Source organism: Mycteria americana, chromosome 4 (assembly GCF_035582795.1).
Source record: "Mycteria americana isolate JAX WOST 10 ecotype Jacksonville Zoo and Gardens chromosome 4, USCA_MyAme_1.0, whole genome shotgun sequence".
NCBI classification, from domain to species: Eukaryota; Metazoa; Chordata; class Aves; order Ciconiiformes; family Ciconiidae; genus Mycteria; species Mycteria americana.
This window is the reverse complement of record NC_134368.1, coordinates 47,895,010-47,912,400: the sequence shown is the minus strand read 5'-3', so window position 1 is coordinate 47,912,400 and position 17,391 is coordinate 47,895,010. Positions and strand designations below refer to the sequence as shown.

At 40.4% G+C, this 17,391-nt stretch overlaps 2 protein-coding genes and 1 long non-coding RNA gene across 9 annotated transcripts in view; 1 reads left to right on the top strand and 2 right to left on the bottom strand.

The window, feature by feature from the left end:
• RXFP1 (relaxin family peptide receptor 1) overlaps positions 1-13,933 on the top strand; it is a 51,637-nt gene extending 37,704 nt beyond the window's left edge. For 2 of the 5 annotated variants that reach the window (XM_075500375.1, XM_075500372.1), the window contains 11 exons: positions 300-371; positions 1,158-1,232; positions 1,515-1,586; positions 2,487-2,558; positions 3,280-3,351; positions 4,636-4,707; positions 6,870-6,941; positions 7,425-7,654; positions 8,896-9,306; positions 9,825-10,043; positions 12,151-13,933. In XM_075500375.1, coding sequence (XP_075356490.1) covers positions 300-371; positions 1,158-1,232; positions 1,515-1,586; positions 2,487-2,558; positions 3,280-3,351; positions 4,636-4,707; positions 6,870-6,941; positions 7,425-7,654; positions 8,896-9,306; positions 9,825-10,043; positions 12,151-12,452 — 1,669 coding nt within the window. In that variant the 3' untranslated portion in view covers positions 12,453-13,933. The remainder of the gene's footprint in view (positions 1-299; positions 372-1,157; positions 1,233-1,514; positions 1,587-2,486; positions 2,559-3,279; positions 3,352-4,635; positions 4,708-6,869; positions 6,942-7,424; positions 7,655-8,895; positions 9,307-9,824; positions 10,044-12,150) is intronic. The other 3 variants (XM_075500374.1, XM_075500373.1, XM_075500376.1) reach the window with 3 other exon arrangements.
• LOC142409176 (uncharacterized) lies at positions 338-14,805 on the bottom strand. Its single transcript, XR_012775525.1, has 3 exons — positions 14,713-14,805; positions 6,396-6,485; positions 338-562 (listed from the first exon to the last, which is right to left on the bottom strand). It is a non-coding gene; the product is annotated as an uncharacterized LOC142409176 (long non-coding RNA).
• A 660-nt stretch (positions 14,806-15,465) lies between these two features.
• On the bottom strand, positions 15,466-17,125 carry C4H4orf46 (chromosome 4 C4orf46 homolog). Of its 3 annotated transcripts, none has more exons than XM_075500382.1 (3): positions 16,912-17,125; positions 16,639-16,766; positions 15,466-16,489 (listed from the first exon to the last, which is right to left on the bottom strand). In XM_075500382.1, the coding sequence occupies exons 1-3, from the start codon at positions 17,071-17,073 to the stop codon at positions 16,477-16,479; spliced, it is 303 nt and encodes a 100-aa protein (XP_075356497.1). In that variant the 5' UTR covers positions 17,074-17,125; the 3' UTR covers positions 15,466-16,476. The 3 variants fall into 3 exon arrangements, with proteins under 3 accessions (XP_075356497.1, XP_075356498.1, XP_075356496.1); XM_075500383.1 differs by having other exon boundaries at positions 15,466-16,486; XM_075500381.1 differs by having other exon boundaries at positions 15,466-16,766; positions 16,912-17,123.
• Positions 17,126-17,391: the final 266 nt, after the last annotated feature.

Sequence of the window (17,391 nt, the reverse complement as noted above, 5' to 3'; positions counted from 1 at the left end):
CAGGGAATCCATTCAAAGTGTCTTGATCAAAGAATTTTTAAAACTCACAAGAAAACACTTTTTTCTAAGTTGAAAATAATTACTTTCTCTAAGTTAATTTTTTTTTTAATTAAATTCTTCTGAAAGGAAATTAATTCGGTTAATAACCTGACCTGCTAAGGAGTAGTGCGTTAATTTTTTAAGTAGTTTGAATGGACATTTGAAGAAATCCACTTCAAAGTATGTTACGTTTTGTCATCTGTTCAGTTTAAGACTGCAGCCAATTATAAAACTGATACATGTTTTGCTGTAATTTATAGGATAATTGAAAATAATAGGATAAATCGGATCTCTCCATTAACATTTTATGGACTCAAATCACTTATTCTCCTGTAAGTACTGAATAAGAACCAAAAGTGTTATTTAAAAGAACAGAACAGAAAGGACAGATGTATATAAAAACCTTTTTATGACAACTCTGCTTGCTCACCACGGAATGCTGGCAGTACACCTGCGGTTTTTTCTTACCCCAGGCAAGATGTGCTGGAGTAGAAGGATTTTGGTAGCAGCGGACATGCAGTGTCTGGAAAAGTATAGGGAGATGGGTGGGAAAATGGTAAGAAGACAACATCACTGAGAGGGCAAGGACATGGCAGCCGCAGCAATGGGTGCCTGTTGTCCTCCACAGCTGCGGTGCAGGAGGTGGGGGTCCCATAGCTCCTGTCCCCTGGCACCAGCCCGGCTTCCCTCCCCGAGACCCTGTTTGTAGCCTGCTGCTGCCCTCTCCAGACCCAAACACAAGGGACCCCCTTCCCCTGCAGCCCAGAGGGAACCCTCCCTCCATCTCCCCCTTCCTCCGTCACCAGTAGAAGTTACGTGTTATGACAGAATAGTCAAAATATTTGTATTGACTTGCCATGTTTTATTTAAAAAGCAGTGAAGTGAACATCTTTCCTTTACTTGGTAATTAACAAGTTAAGGATAAAATACTGCTCCACAGAATGCCATAGGGAAAATATATAGAAGTTTAAGAAAATAATACTATCTCCAAGACCATGAGAAATGAATCGAGCTTTGACTGCCTTTTTATCAAAAGTACAAACGTAAGAGACATGATTTCTTTCTATAATATAATTTTTGGCAAATATAGCCAGCTATACTATTTTTCTTTTTTTCAGAGATATGATGAATAATTCTCTTGCTCGTTTGCCTGATAAACCTCTGTGCCAATATCTGCCAAGACTAAACTGGCTGTAAGTCTACCTTATTTCACTAGAAAAATATTATTATGTTGTCTTTGTAGGGCACTTCCACGCCACTTTTTCTAACGGGGCGCTGGATCTTACAGAGTGCCTGCTGGGTCACTGCAGGGTTGATGACCTGAAGTCATCAACTAGGTGTGCAGAAAAATTAGATGTCTGGTTCCCACTCTCTTTTGTGGAGTCATGAAGTTCTGGTAGTATTTTTCTTTAATTACCTTAGAATAACTGCCTCAATTTATTTTCAGTGATTGATGTTTTGTTTTTATATCCCAGAGACCTTGAAGGCAACCATATCCATCATGTAAGAAATGTCACTTTCATCTCCTGCAACACTCTAACTGTACTGTAAGTAATAGGATATGCTAGCCAGCCAGAGTGAGAGATGCTTGTGCTGAACAGTCAACTGATTCATTACAGCTAATATAAAATTTTCCGAGTACCATGGTTCTTTAGATCTCAAGGAGATTAGATTAAAAAGCTTGGTTTTAAATGAGCACCACACAGAATAACCTCTGTTCACATTTATAGCAAAGTTCAGCATTGATATATGCAGCTATATGAAGCAACTTTGACTTATATTAAGATTTAGAAATTTTCTAGGAGGCAAAAATATCATAATAAAAAGCAGCAAACATATAAATAAAGAGTTTGATTGGCTGGTTGCTTGGGTGGCTCAGCAATTTTAGAATTTTCCCCAAAGTTTCTTCAGTGGTGTTGTAATCATCTTCAGAAAATCCCTTCAACCTTTTGCTAAATTAGTATGCTCCACAGTAACTGTGACTTTCAATTTTTAACTCTTCTGCGGTACCCATATTCTTGGCTTTCTCTTTGCTTCTAAAATCCAGGTTGTTCATTTAAGGAGCAAGCTCAGTGGCAGATGAAACACAGGTGAAGGAAAAGTTGCACGGCCATGTGCTTGAGTCTGAGATGCAGTTAGGTTGCAAGCCTTCCAGCCCACTTAATCTTCCTCCTGCCTTTAATCAATTTATACCAGCCTCCTATGGGTGGGTGGGGGTGGGGGTGGGGGTGTGTGTGTATATGCACAAATACATGCATGTATAGGCAACAAAAGTTATTTAACAAATGGTAAAATGGTAAGCTTCTAGATCCAATCAGCTTGTTAACTGAATTGGGCAAATATTTGAAGACGCAGAGAAGACAGAATTTTTAAAGTTTATAAAAAGTTTTCTCCAAAACCAAATAAATGCCAAGAAGCAGCAACATGAGTTTGTTTTATTCTTTCAGGGTGATGAGGCGAAATAAAATCAGCTCTTTAAATGAAAACAGCTTTTCTTCTCTCCAGATGTTAGATGAATTGTGAGTTGATTTCTTCTCTTACTTGTACAACAAGTCACAAAGTTTTATAATTTATATTGCAAATATAATTCATCATAAATTCTATTTCATATAACATGCTCTGGAGACAGCACCTATCCTCAGGTTTTTCTCTATATATTCAACAGGGAAGAAATAGTCGATAAAATACATACTCTGTATCAATAATATCAGGTTTTTTGCTCACAAGATCATTATGTTCCCTGAATAGAATAATATTAATTAATCTTACATCACCACAGTCTAGGTGCATGTGACCTTTACTCCTCTGTCCACAGTTCTTAGGATTTATGTTTGGTGAAAATAAGGAGCAAGGTAGAGAGAAGAACTAAGGGAAAGATGTGCTGGCTAGCCCATGTGAAAGAATTCCCATCATGAAACAATATGTTTAATTTATTTCCAAGCTCCTACAACCCAAGTTAAGGGTATTTTACTTTCTTTTTGATGTAAATAAAATAATAATAAATTATATATCTATTGGCATTTCTGAACTAACTAGACAAAGAAAGATCTGATGGATCTAGCTTCCCACCTTGTTTTAACAGCATTCTTTTATAGTCCAGGTTTCTGATAACCTACGTAATAAATAATATCCTATTGGCAAATAGAACAAAATTGTGAGTCTTGAAATTGCAAAACTGTTCAGTAAAATTACTGAGCCCAGTAAGAACTTACTGTATCCTACTTGTGGCTGTTTCTGCAGAGATTTGGCTAGCAACAAGATTGAATCACTTCCTCCATATATATTTAAGGATCTAAAGGAGCTTTCACAACTGTAAGGATTCTCGATTATTATTCTATATAACTGTATATTACTCATTTGATATGATGCTTTCAGTCATGAATGCTGGGAAAGAGCACCTTTGTTTGTACTAGTCATTTAAGCTCTGTGTAAAAAAAAAAAAAAAATACTTATCCCAAAAGTGATCCTATATAACGTTTTGCCCAGAATAGTTTTATAAAAGATGTGTATTTTCATGTCCCAAAAGATAGGAAGTTAAAGTTCTACCTTTTTCTAGATCTTGTTACTATATGCAAAATGAGCTGCGCTAGCTATATCATGAGAAATTAATAATTTGATGATAATATTCTATGATACCTATTCTATGATTTCTATGATAATAATAATAAAGTGATATCAGGATTTGCCTCTAAAAATAGATCATAAACATGTAAGAGCATCATACAGATGCCTTGTTTGCAACTGCTTTTTTCCTGTGAAAGAGTTCCAAAAAAGCATGAGGTATTACAAAACTGGAAAGACATTCTCTTTTTTCCATGATGCATATATAGGCAAATTCTCAAATGCTGCTGCTGGAAAGTCCCAGTCTTTCTCGCATAATCTGAAAGAGGCACTAGTCACAAAATTGAAGACCTCTCCGGAGGAGAGGAGGTCATATGTGGAATAACTTATTTTTGTGCTTTTCCAGCATCCTTGGGATCCATCACCATACACTGGGACAACCAAATGTGTACAGCTGCATTTATTGAGTTTGCACGTTTTAGTTACAATATCAAAACGAAAACATAAGGAAAAGTTATAGGGAGAAGAAAAAGAGGATGTACCTAGAAACACTCTTGCACAGAGTGATAGCATCTAATGCTAATGTCTGTTTTTACATCCCACTGCCTCTGTCTCTTCTTGAACTCACACAAATGAATGATTATGAAAAAACAGATTATAGCAACTAGCAAAATCAATTGTAATTTACTTCTAAATGCATGCAGTTCAGCTATGTTCTTTACTTGAAAAACAAGTCCAGGAAGTTTCATAACTAAATATTTCTATAGTCAAAACCTTTAAGCATCAGGCTGGGGGAGACAGGTGTGTGTGTGTATGTGGCAATAGCATGCCTGTGAAGCATCTGACTACTCTTTCCACCGGCTTAGCAAGCTGAATAACATTAAATGCATGTTACCATTTGTGGTTGTAACTGCCAATTGTACGAGTCCTTCCTAGGGGCTGGAAAAGCAAATGGATTATGTAGTTTGATTTTATCTTTGGAACAAGCTTTAAGGAAGATATACAAAGTTACTTATGCCTATGCTGTATTTACAGGAACCTTTCTTACAACCCAATCAAGAAAATACAAATTGACCAGTTTGATTTTCTAACTAAACTCAAATCCCTGTAAGTATCAAGTTTTTATATTGTAGCTATATTTTCTTTGTGATTATGCACATTTCCTTCAGAAGGACATGATCCAGAATATGTTTTATAAGAAATTGCCCTTGAAATAGTTTATAGTTATGTTGATGATCCTCCACAATTTGAGCCAGGAAAATAATTACTAACAATACTCAAATTTTCCTTCCTGAAAATATCAGTTTCATAATGGAAATTTTTCCAACAAAAAGAGATCATCAATTCAGCTTGAAGAAGGACATTGCGTTTTCTGCTATTACAGAACAAGATCAATGCAACCCTCGTTTGACCTTGCACAATTTGTTTACAGGGCTTAAGGGTCATGCAAGGTCCAGCTGGGACTATTAATGCCATGGGCAGGTACCATTGGGATATGTGAAGACAGGAATTATGAAGGAATTTGGTACAAGTTCGGGGACATATTTCCGTTCTTACAGAATCTACTGCTAACACCATGAAAAGAACAATGTAAACCAAGTACGATTCAGCTGCCATGTCAGAGGGAGGTGGGACTTTTACAAATCTTTTTGAAGAGTTTAGGGAGAGTTTTTGTGGGTGCACCAACACAGCAGCTCTAACTTGAATTCTGCCGGCAGAGCTCTTCCTAAAACTGTGTGACAGCGCAGTGACAAGCTTGCAAATCTGAAATTATCCTGCGGTAGATTTAAGTACATCTTCATGAGCCACTGCACATCTGCAATAACCAGCTTGGTACAGCACAGCATTGGTTCTTGTCGGTCATCATTTCAAAGTGGTTGTGGACATCCAAAAAGATATGTTTCCTTGGATAGGGGTGTCATAGGAGTTTATGATTTGACCCCTGAGCTGTAGCCAGCAGTGCAGATGCCTTTGTTGATCAGTCCCGCTTCCTCGCAGTGATTTGGAATCCGGTGGCCAAATTCAACTACATTTCGTAAATGACTAATGACCTGAAAATACTAAATCTGTACAAGTTTCATGAAAATAAGCAGCTGAGCACAGAAAATAATAATTAATTACCTCCCTAACAGTCAGGCTACAACATACATTTTACCTATTATTTAACACCAAAGATCTCATGCAATTGACTGACCACGACCTTCCCTATTTTTAAGTTGAGAAAGTTGTTAAATCTTGACATAGATCTATAGGAAACTGTATGTTTCAATACTCAGTTTGTAGACCACCAGTTGCCTCTATCCTAGTTTAAAATAGTAAGAATAGCCAGAGAAAGCACACCCCAGGACTCATTGCAGTGCTTAAATAAAACTAAGAAGTTTCCGTATTTGGGGCTTTATTCTTGTCTCCTAGCAAAACTGCTCACCAGCCCAAAGCAACTAAGCAGTAAGACTGGTACCTTTCTCCACTTTTGCCTAAGTGTGCTCAGAACTCACAGGAATATTGCAATCAAAGCATTGAACAGTGAACAGTGAACAGCCAAATAAGGCTCCCCCCAAGAAGAACCAAAGACCTCTGACTGGTTGCAACTTAGAAGACACGTTGCACATCTAACCAGTGGATGGGAAGGACTAGAAGAATGCAGAAACCGAAGTTCTAAAAGACCAACTTGCACAGTTACAGTTTACTGATATAGCACTGCAGGGGAAATAATAGTGCTGTTTTCAATATATTAAAAAAAATTAAAATAAGAAATCCCATCTATGTGTCACAAGAAAGCCAGCATTTTCCCTTACGTGCTGTGTTCTGTGTCCCTGCTTCCTGCTGCTCTTGACACAATGAAGACTGAATTCCTGCAGCGGTTTGTTTGTCTAGTAAAGCACTCCCTAGGATAGAAAACAGAAGAGATGTAAAATATTACTATTGGAACAAGTTGTTATTTTCCCAGAGATGGTGAAAGAACATTAGTAGAACAATACTTTGGAAGGGCAACATAATAATCGGAGATTACACTGCTGAGAGCACTAAAAGATCCGCCTTCATGATTTTGGAAGAACAGCAAGTTTATTAGAATTAACTGCAATTCATTTTATTTCATTTTAGCTTTTACGCAGACTTTCTGTTCAAGTTTCAAAGGGATGACAGATTAGATGCAATTAAAGTTCATCTCTAGTTACATATAATCATAGAAACACAATTAAATGCTCATAAAGTTTGTTCTTTTACTACTGAGTTTCTATTGCCTTTTATTGAGAGTATATTGTCTACAGCAGCTTGGAGGGCATTGAAATTGCAAACATCCAGAGAAGAATGTTCAGACCCCTGAGAAACCTTTCCCACATGTAAGTAACTCAAGTTGCACCAGGGGGGTTAGATTGGATATTAGGAAAAATTTCTTCACTGAAAGGGTTGTCCAGCACTGGAACAGGCTGCCCAGGGAAGTGGTGGAGTCGCCATCCCTGGAGGTATTTAAAGGACGTTTGGATGTGGTGCTTAGGGACATGGTTTAGAGGTGGAGTTGGCAGTGCTAGGTTAACGGTTGGACTTGGTGATCTTAAAGGTCTTTTCCAACCTAAATGGTTCTATGATTCTAAGTAGATTATTCCAGTTTGCTTTCTTTGGTCTGAATTTTACAATTTACAGAATACTGAATAATTAAAAACAAAAGTGTATGACAAGCGGCACGTAAGCAGTTGTCAAATTTGACAGTTTTAATTAATTTTTCTTCTTTCAGAATATGTTTTCTGAGTAGTTACTAGGGAGTTGTGATATTCTGGTAACCAAACTAGAACCATCTCTTATCTGTTTTTCTTTCTCACAACCAGATATTTTAAGAAATTCCAGTACTGTGGACATGCCCCTCATGTGCGCAGCTGTAAGCCCAATACTGATGGGATTTCATCCCTCGAGAATCTTTTAGCTAGCATCATACAGAGAGTGTTTGTCTGGGTTGTATCTGCCATCACCTGCTTTGGAAATATTTTTGTTATCTGCATGAGGCCTTACATCAGATCGGAGAATAAGCTCCATGCCATCTCAATAATGTCTCTCTGCTGTGAGTACTCCATGCGTAAAAGTAAAAGAATATTGTTTTAGTCTGCTCATAGTTTCTATGATATTTGTTATTATAATATAGTGACATATTTCCAGCACTGGATTAACTGAACTTTCATGCTGTTGCAAATGACAATACAACATGCTCTGCCTTATGCCCCAGGAGGTCTCTCTGGCAGCTGATAAATTCCAAAGGTTTCATGTTTGATTTTAATGCTGCAGGTATTTTATCAAATTCCCACTTTCTTCAGCAATAAGAAATACAATTCCAAATTTTTCAAAGGCCCACAAACTTAAATTTTACTACGCATTTTTGAGTAAATAGCAATTTGTGTGTGTAAATATTGTGTTCAAGACAGTTATTCTATTTTTTGCACGAGCAAAAGGTTACTTATGCAAATAGAGAAAATCAGTCCTCCTAGCTCCCCAATATTAAGAATTAGGGGGTTTTTATTTTAGTCCTAAAAACAAGACAGGTGTATGGATGAACTACTCGGCAGTACAGTCACCATAATCTCAAGTACCCTGCCTCAGTCCAGGGGAGTCCAAAAGTGTTTCACAGATGCACTTGTTGCATTTTGAAAGCTAATTGTCAACAGTGTATAAAACGATTGCAATGCTTCTAAATACAGCATGTCAGTGATTCTGAAACTTTGTTGTTTAACGGTGGGAACAGTCTGAACAACACACAAAACTTCCAGCCAAAATACCTGAGAAGCCTTCAGCTCTATGTTGACAGCTCTTCTTCACTTACTAGTCTTAGAAGACTATGCACATCAGCTCTGAACTAGCATAAGGTGGACAAACCAAAACTAAACTTTGAATCCAGCCTTACTCGAAGCAAATTATCTCAAGCCAAATGTCAGTATCAAAAGGAATAAGACCTGATAAAAAATGGGTTGCAAGAATAACTCTATAAATGAAGCCATAACTTTTTCTACTTGCAAACCAATTTTATCTGAGCTTCAAAAAATCAGGTTGGAAACAGGTATGAAACATGGACTGTCAGTCCAAATTAAAATTAAAAAAAAAAAAAAAAGGAGCAATAGAACTGAATTATACTGCCTTAATTGTAATTCACAATAGCATTCCAACTATAATATCGATTTTATATCTATATATTAGCCGACTTATAAATATGTACTCATATATACGTGCGTATGTCTGCTTTCCAATATACATATACACAGAGAATGGGAAATTCAGATGTGTAAATAATGATGTTAAGCACTGTGCCCACAGGTGCTGACTGTCTGATGGGAATATATTTATTTGTGATTGGAGCTTTTGATCTTAAATATCGCGGAGAATACAACAAGCACGCTCAGTTGTGGATGGACAGTATTCATTGTCAATTGGTGGGATCGCTGGCTATTCTGTCTACAGAGGTGTCAGTCTTGCTGTTGACTTACCTGACTTTGGAAAAATACATCTGCATAGTTTATCCTTTTAGGTGCTTGAAGCCCAGAAAATGCAGGACAATTTCCATTTTGGTTCTTATCTGGATAATTGGGTTTGCTGTTGCTTTTATCCCACTGAGCAACAAGGAATTTTTCAGGAACTACTATGGTACCAACGGCGTCTGTTTTCCTCTTCACTCAGAACAATCAGAAAGTTCAGCAAGTCAGATTTATTCTGTTGTCATTTTTTTAGGTAAGTGGCATTTCTTCTTTATATATGATTAGAGCTGCAAATGAACTTAATTTTCAAACAAATAAGATCGCTTTCCTGTGATGTTCACACCTTATACTTAGATGCTCCAGTAAGCACTTAAAGACTTTTTCCAGCCTGAATATCTTACTATATTGGATAGATACTTACGTATCTGAAAATGCATGAAGGGCTGAGAAAGTAGAAAGCAATTGATGACCATTAAGTTCCTGAATGAAGACTTTGTCAGGGAAGTAGAGCAATGATAAGACCAGAGGAGAACTACGTAGTTTGGATCAGATGGCAGCCATTTATCAGGGGACGATGAATGAAAGAAATACCCGAGTAGAGATGACAATTCAGTGTTCAGGTGAAGACGGACTCAGACCTTCTGGCTGCTTAATTCTATGGGACTAGCAGTTTAGATTAAACATTTTTTCTTTACTACCCAGCCTGTAAATAGGTGATGTGGAATTGCCATTATGCTGTTAAATTATAACTAATTTTAACTTCTTAAACAGGTGTAAACTTGGCAGCTTTTATCATCATTGTGTTTTCCTATGGGAGTATGTTCTACAGTGTCCACCAAACAGCTATTACAGCTACTGAAATTCGGAATCATATTAAAAAAGAGATGATCCTTGCTAAACGTTTTTTCTTCATTGTATTTACTGATGCATTATGTTGGATACCCATTTTTATTTTGAAACTCCTTTCTTTACTTCAAGTAGAAATACCAGGTATGTCCTTTCTTTTGTGAGGCTGTTTCAACTGTATCTGTATGAAGAGTGTTGTTTCTACTTCAGAAGAAAAATAATTGAATGTATTGAACTATATTACTATAATGAACTTTATGTTATATATCTATATGTATGTACACACAATATAATGAACTATAAAGTTTTACTACTACTGCATTGAACTATATCACTATAATCATCAAAGATTGGTCACCTTTGAGTCAGCCAAAAAAACCCCCAAAATTCAAATTGTTCAAGGCTGTCTCCATAGAATATCTATAAAATGTACAAAATGTATTTGAAAACCAAGGCTGAATTGCATTGGCTTTTCTCATCTTACGGCTTTTGCTAGTTCTGTTGCCTAAATATGGCTCAGGACAGTACAGTGTTTCCTATCTTGATTTAAGAATATAATTCTTACCCTGAAATAACTTTCTTTTACAAACTGATACTTATAGTTCAAAACATTAAGTGATATAAAGCTGTGCTTACCTTCTTTATGCTATGAAAATATTCCCATGTAAAAATAGCATAACCTGAAAGATTAAAAATTGCACCTTATTTTTTTCCTTCTCTTTGCAATACCAGTACAGGCTAGAAAAAAATAGCCTCTTTATGTAGGGCTTGTAAACCTTGTTAGAAAGAACAGGTGAGCATGAACAGTACCATCAGCAACAGCGGATTCAGACTCAACGTACAGATATATGTCGCAATACTACGTTGGTGAGAAAACATTTTAGCTTAGCGAATTTTGTCTTATGTGCTGACCAGGAGTGTTGGGAGTTACCCTTTCAAAGTTTTGACCTGTGTTTCAAATGTCTGAAGGTTATGTTGATTATGTCAAATATTTTCAGTTATTTTAAATCTTCTAAAATGCTTCTTCATGAAGTTATCAAACCACCTAAGAAATTTTAAAGAAAATATTGTGAAAAGTAGAAGCAGATGTATTCTGAGTCAAGAAACCTTGAAGAAATCTTGCTGAATGGCAGAGTGATCTTGAGCTCAGCAAATGAATGTTCTGCATTAGATAAACCAGCTTAAACAGTAATTACTCATTCCATAAAATTAAAGACATCACAGTTGTCTAAGTTTACAGAAGTTTTAAACCCCGTTTGATAGCTTTTCTTATTCTTTCGAGATACACTGTGACAGCTTTTGAACTAAGCATCTGCTTGTTTCCAAAACTGTAGACGATGTTAGGGGCATCGATAGGAACATATTGGTGTTGCAACAAAGTCGTAAAGCTGGGCAGGGGAAGGGAGTGAATTAAGCTTTTTGTACTGCTTGGAACAGTTCTGTAATTGTTTTATAAATCAAACAGTGCAACAGAGTGCACCCACTAACGTCTTTCAGCACTTTAATCCTGTCGCTTCTCTGCCTGCCCCTCAGGTAGCAAGCTGACTTACCCCCCAAAGGGTAAGGATGAGAAGGGGGTGCTGGAAAAATGCACACAGACCCTGATATAGGCAGGAGAGCAGGAAACCTTCAGAAAGGAAGATGGTGTGAACACGGAAACTCTTACCAACAGGGCAAGCAGGAAATAAGGAGGATGTATACAATGCCCTTTGTTGGGGGAAGAATGGAGAAGTCCTGGTGCAGAGGAGAAAACCAGCCTCTGAGGGGACACAGGGACTGGAGGATATTGCTTCACGGGAGGGCAGGACATCAGGGACATCATTAGGATTGGATGTCACTAGTCATGGGAAGAGGAGGGGGAACAGAGATCACAGGAGGAGACCGGGAGCAAAGCAGAGACAAAAAGTTTGGGGGCAAGAAAATGGGGCTCAGCCAGAGCAAGAAGTGTGCCAGGGCAAATAGGGAGCTACGGTACAGAAAAGTAACAGGGCTAAATGGAATTACTGGGAGAGTAAAAAAATGTCCGGTTTTGCAGGGAGTCCTGGAAACAGAGGGAGGTAAGAGGGCAGTGCAAGCGTAAGAGTGAGAAGAAGAAGAAAAGCGCCTGTTGGGACACGAACTCAGCCTAGGAGCGCATGCCCACCCCTCTCGCCAGGAAGCTGTGCTGCATGGGCATCAAGTGCTTGCATTAATTAGCGGGTACAACCGCTGGAATGCATATTACAGCTTCCTTTCTTTTTCCCTCCCTCAGGTACCATAACTTCTTGGGTGGTGATTTTTATACTGCCAATAAATAGTGCTCTGAATCCTCTTCTCTACACTTTGACTACACGACCTTTCAAAGAAATGATTCATCAGGTTTGGTATAATTACAGACAAAGACGATCCAAAAGAGGTAAAGGCAGTCAGAAAACATACGGTCCATCATTCATTTGGGTAGAGATGTGGCCAATGCGTGAAATCACGCCAAAGCTAACGAAGCCTGTGCTTTGTACAGACTCCTCTGACGCTTCGGTGACTACACAGTCAACAAGACTAACTTCATACACGTAAACACATTTTGAATCTTCACGGTGACATCTGCGCTGTTAGCTTCACATCGGTGGGCTTACTGCTTTACAGCAATGAGGAAAAATGCGGGAGGTATGACACCTGGGCTCATGTGAAGCAAAGCAGGAAGAAGAGGGAGCAGTGCGTCTGTTTGCAGGTAGAACTGACACAACAATAATTTTACCATCTCACAGCAGGACCTGACACTTTGACAACTTGTCCTAGATCAGAATGAGAAGTCAGTTGTTTGGGTTTTTTCCTCCCAGAAGCCAGGAGTGTGTGGAAAAAAACGAATTGTCGTTTAAAACATCTCACTCTGAAAGCAGAATGTTTCAAAATCATCTGTCTTGGGGTGAAAAAAAAGGTTATTTTCATTAAACTCTTTTTTTTTTTTTTTTTTTTAATTCCCCATTTCAACAGCTGAATTCTTTTTAAGAGTTGATTGGTTTCCTCCTTAAGAACGTTTTTTTCCTCCTCAAAATTTCTGACTGGCTCCATTCAGGCTGCATCAGGTCTTAAAACCTTTAGAGAGCAATAGCCCTAAGAAAAATATTTAAATTTCATTATTAGACCAGTTTATTATATTTGTCGTAGCCAAACAAGTGAAAATTTTATTCCTTTTAAAAATTTTCCAACTATTTCACTCAATGTAAAGGCAATCCTGAAATTGTAACAATCGTTCTAATTCAGGCAGAACCAGAACTGAGGGGAAGGGGGAAAAAAAAAAAAGTTTTTTTTCTCAACTGAGTGTCCCCCAGCTATAGCTGGTCGAAGTTTCCCCCTTCAGAAGAGCATGGTTCCCTGGAAAGACTGGACTGAGTATCCCAACATCTTGATGCTGTTCTTTTCCTCACTTTCTTAATGGGCTGCCATAAGTAGCTCCCCACAGCTTGCAGACTTCCAACAAATTTCAGTTTTAAGATGTCTATCTCTGTACATGGAATAATGGGAGATGGCCAAATAGAAGACTATCAGTCTTAATAGGAGTCGTGATATCTACATTTTAATCACCTTGTGCATCTGATTGGATGCATTATGGTTAAAATAATTCAAGGAGCACAGCCATTCAGCACTTTCTGGGGCATTATTTGACTTCCCAGCCTTACAAGGGTAAAAAAGAAAAATTATCCCATCTGAAACAATCCTCTAGAAGCATTTCCTTCGCATATACTTACTGAAGAGAATCTTTTCCATTACAAATTACTACAGCTTCTCTAGTTTTTTCAGTACTATGCTCACAGTCCGATGGCCTAGAAGCCCACAAAGGTAAAAAAAATGCTTCTTTTGCATTGATGATTTGAAGCTTTTTAAAATGAAGTTAAAAGATACTTCCAGTGTTTGCACTTAACTTCTTAACAGTGTAAGAAGAATTAAAAAGTGTGACTTACACTTCAGCTGTTTACAGAACTTTGGATTATCTTGAAATCAAAGATTGTTAAGCATCTTGTTTCCACTACTGTATGTTTTACTGAAATAAAAGATTATCTGCTGAACAAACCAACTACTTTTCCAAGCTGCTTAGCAACATTTTGGGTTGTGGGGTGGTCCTGGTTTCGGCTGGGATAGAGTTGATTTTCTTCCTAGTAGCTGGTATAGTGCTGTGGTTTGGATTTAGGATGAGAATAATGTTGGTAACACACTGATGGTTTAGTTGTTGCTGAGCAGTGCTTACACCGGTCAAGGACTTTTCTTGCTTCTCACCCCACCCCACCAGCGAGGAGGCTGGGGGTGCACAGGAAGCTGGGAGGGGACACGGCTGGGACAGCTGACCCCACCTGACCAAAGGGATATTCCATACCATATGGCGTCATGCTCAGCATATAGAGCTGAGGGGAGTTGGCTGGGGGGCAGCGATCACTGCTCAGGGACGGGCTGGGCCTCAGTCAGCAGGTGGTGAGCAATTGTGCATCACTTTTGTACATTCTTTTATCACTGTTATTATTTTCTCTTCCTCTGCTGTCCTATTAAATGGTCTTTAAATCAACCCACAGGTTTTACTTTTTTTTCCGATTCTCTCCCCCATCCCATCGGAGGGGCGGGGGCAGGTGAGCAAGCAGGTGTGTGGCACTCAGCTGCCAGCTGGAGTTAAACCACAACAGTCCTTTTGGTGCCCAACGTGGGGCCTCTTCAGCACGTGCCACCTCCTCCTCTGGTGATATTCTGAAATCTTTGCCTTCTGGCCAGTCCATGATCAACTCCAAGATTCCTGGGCGATTGGGGTTTCCTATCTGAGCCCGTTGTGTGATCAGTGCAACCCACTTACTCCACGTAGCATCAGTTGCATGATGTGTAGAGGGGACCCTCCCTTTGAACATCCAGCCCAGCACTGGCAGTCGGGGTGCCAGGAGGAGTTGTGCTTCAGTACCAACCGCTTCCGAAGCAGCTCGAACCCCTTCATGTGCTGCCAAAGGGATTGAGAAAAATGCGTTGGCGATATCAGTTGTGGCATACCATTTGGCTGCTTTTGACTCCAGTTTGTATTGGAGTTATAGCATGTCCAGCACAGCAGCATTCAGCAACAGCGTGACTTCGTTCAGGCCATGATAGTCTACTATCAGTCTCCACTCCCCATTACTTTTGTGCTGGCCATATGGGACTGTTAAAGGGTGAGCGAGTCTTGCTGATCACTCCTTGGCTCTCCAGTTGTTCTGCTTTGAGCTAATCCCCCCCATAAATTAAAAATTTTAATTCTCCCGTTGGGGGGGTGGGAGGGGTGGGGTGTGCAAGCGACTGTGTGGTGCTTAGTTGCCAACTGGGGTTAAACCACGACAGGGGTTAAAAACAGCTAAGTTAAATCCTGCCAGGTAGATTGCCTTTAACTGGGGCAACTAGAACTCAATTTAATAGAACTTGTGTACTCTGAGGGGCCAAGCCTTCTCAATGACTGTAACTGCTTTTGATGAGATATGCAAGGATGTCTGTCCTTACCATTACTTCTGTTTTTCACTTAAGTTGATTATGGATATATACAATGTCATCTTTGTTTCTATGAGTAACACAAGAATATTCGTTATTTCAGAGTTTTTTGTAACGTCTTTATTCTTTTGCTACAAAAACTACAGTCTGTCTTTTAAAAAGTCCCTCTACCAGTAAAAATAAGGCTAATAAATCATGGTACAACCATGTTCTCCTGCAGCCCCCCCATTGCACTTCAGCATTACTTTTTGTACATTGCTCTGGTAAAGGCACAGGTGTTTCAGTACAGCTATTTATCACAGATTAGCAATCTCTCAGACCAAAAGGTTCTATTAACAGTAAGCTCTAGACTACCTAACTAGTAACTGCTTAAGGCAAAGATATAAAATAGGACCAAATACTGAAAAAGCCCTAACGTGCCTCCCAAGATGGGATAATACATTTCACAGATTCTTTTCTAACTGATGGAAGCTTTTATTTATAGTTCAAAATAATCCACCCTATCAGTAAATAATGCAGTTAAACTTCTACCATGCAGAGATATATGATCCATCATAAGGCACTTTATTACAACAAAAGATAGTGTAAAATTGTTTGCAGTAATCAAACATCTTGCAAAAAAATCTGCAGCTTTATAGAAATATATTGCAATACTGCTAAAAATAGTAAGGTTTGGGATATGGGGCTTATCTAAAGCTCATAAATAAGCTGTGATTTGCCATATTATCCCATCCTCAACACAAAGAAAAAGCGTGCATAGAGAAAAACTGAAGTTAGTTCAGCAAGTTTCTCTGGAGTTGGCAGGGTTTCCACTGGTGACAGCTCTTAAAAAGGAGGCCTGACACTACCTCCTTGCAGGACACCACTTCCTCACCAGTAATGAGTTCTGGACATACCACACATACTAACTTTGCATCCACCACATTAGCAAAAAAAAAAAAAAAAAAAAAAAAAAAAAAAGAAGGGGATAGTATTTCATGTATGAGATTGCTTGAGCTGCAACGGAAGAGTCTGAAAGTCACAACTGATTCCCTAAACAAAGTTATTTTTCTCGGTGACTTACATACAACATCCATACGAGTCATCAAGTATTTCTGAAAGAACTCCGGGCTCACGGGGAGCTGCTGAGGGAAAACAAAAATCCACGTGAACTTCCTAAAAAAAGGTGGTTTAAAAAAAACCCGCATTCCAGTCCGGCACAAGCGGCAGCGCAGCGAGACCCGGCCGAGCCGCCGCGGGGGCAGGTCAGCCGCTGGGCTTCAGGGACTCGTACCCCTCCCTCAGCAGGTCCCGCCATGTTCTGAGGAACCGGGCGTTCTCCGAACACTTGGTGGCGAGCTCCTCCACCTGGGCCGACACGGCCGACGTCGCCTCCAGGATCTTCGCTAGCGAGAAGGCGGCCTGGAGGAACGGCAGAGAGGTTGAGGGTCGCCGACGCCCGCCCGGCCCCCCCAGGCGCCATCCGCGAGGGGACCCCCCCAGGCGCCCTCCGTGAGGGGACCCCCGCCCGCCCGCCCGCCCGCCCGCCCGCCGCGCCGGCACTCACGTCGCCGATCTGCATCTCCACCTCCTCCAGCAGCTCCCGCGTGTCGCCGGCCGGCAGCTCCGGCAGCCGCGACCCCTCGCTCCCGCCGCGGGTCCTCCGGGGCCCTGCGCCGGGCGAGCCCTCGGGCACGGCCGTGGGCGACAGCGGCCCCACCTCGGCCATGTCCCGCTCCGCTCACCGACACCGCCCGCCGCCCCGCCCATCCCGAGCCGAGCCCCGCCCCGGCTCGGCACGCACCGGTGAGGAGCGCGGGTTGGGGCCGCGGGCGTCGCGCTGCACGCCGGGAGCGGTAGTCTCTCCTGCCGCAGCGCCTCCGGCACCAGCTGGGGCGCGGTCCCGCCTGCGGCGCCCGCCCCTCGGGGCGTTCAGCCCGCCACCCCGCCCCCTCCCACCGTCTCCCGTTTAAATATTGGACGAATGAATCCGTTCGTACCGGCTCGAGCCGTTGCCCCGCGGGGGAAGCTGGGACGAGTCTTGCCG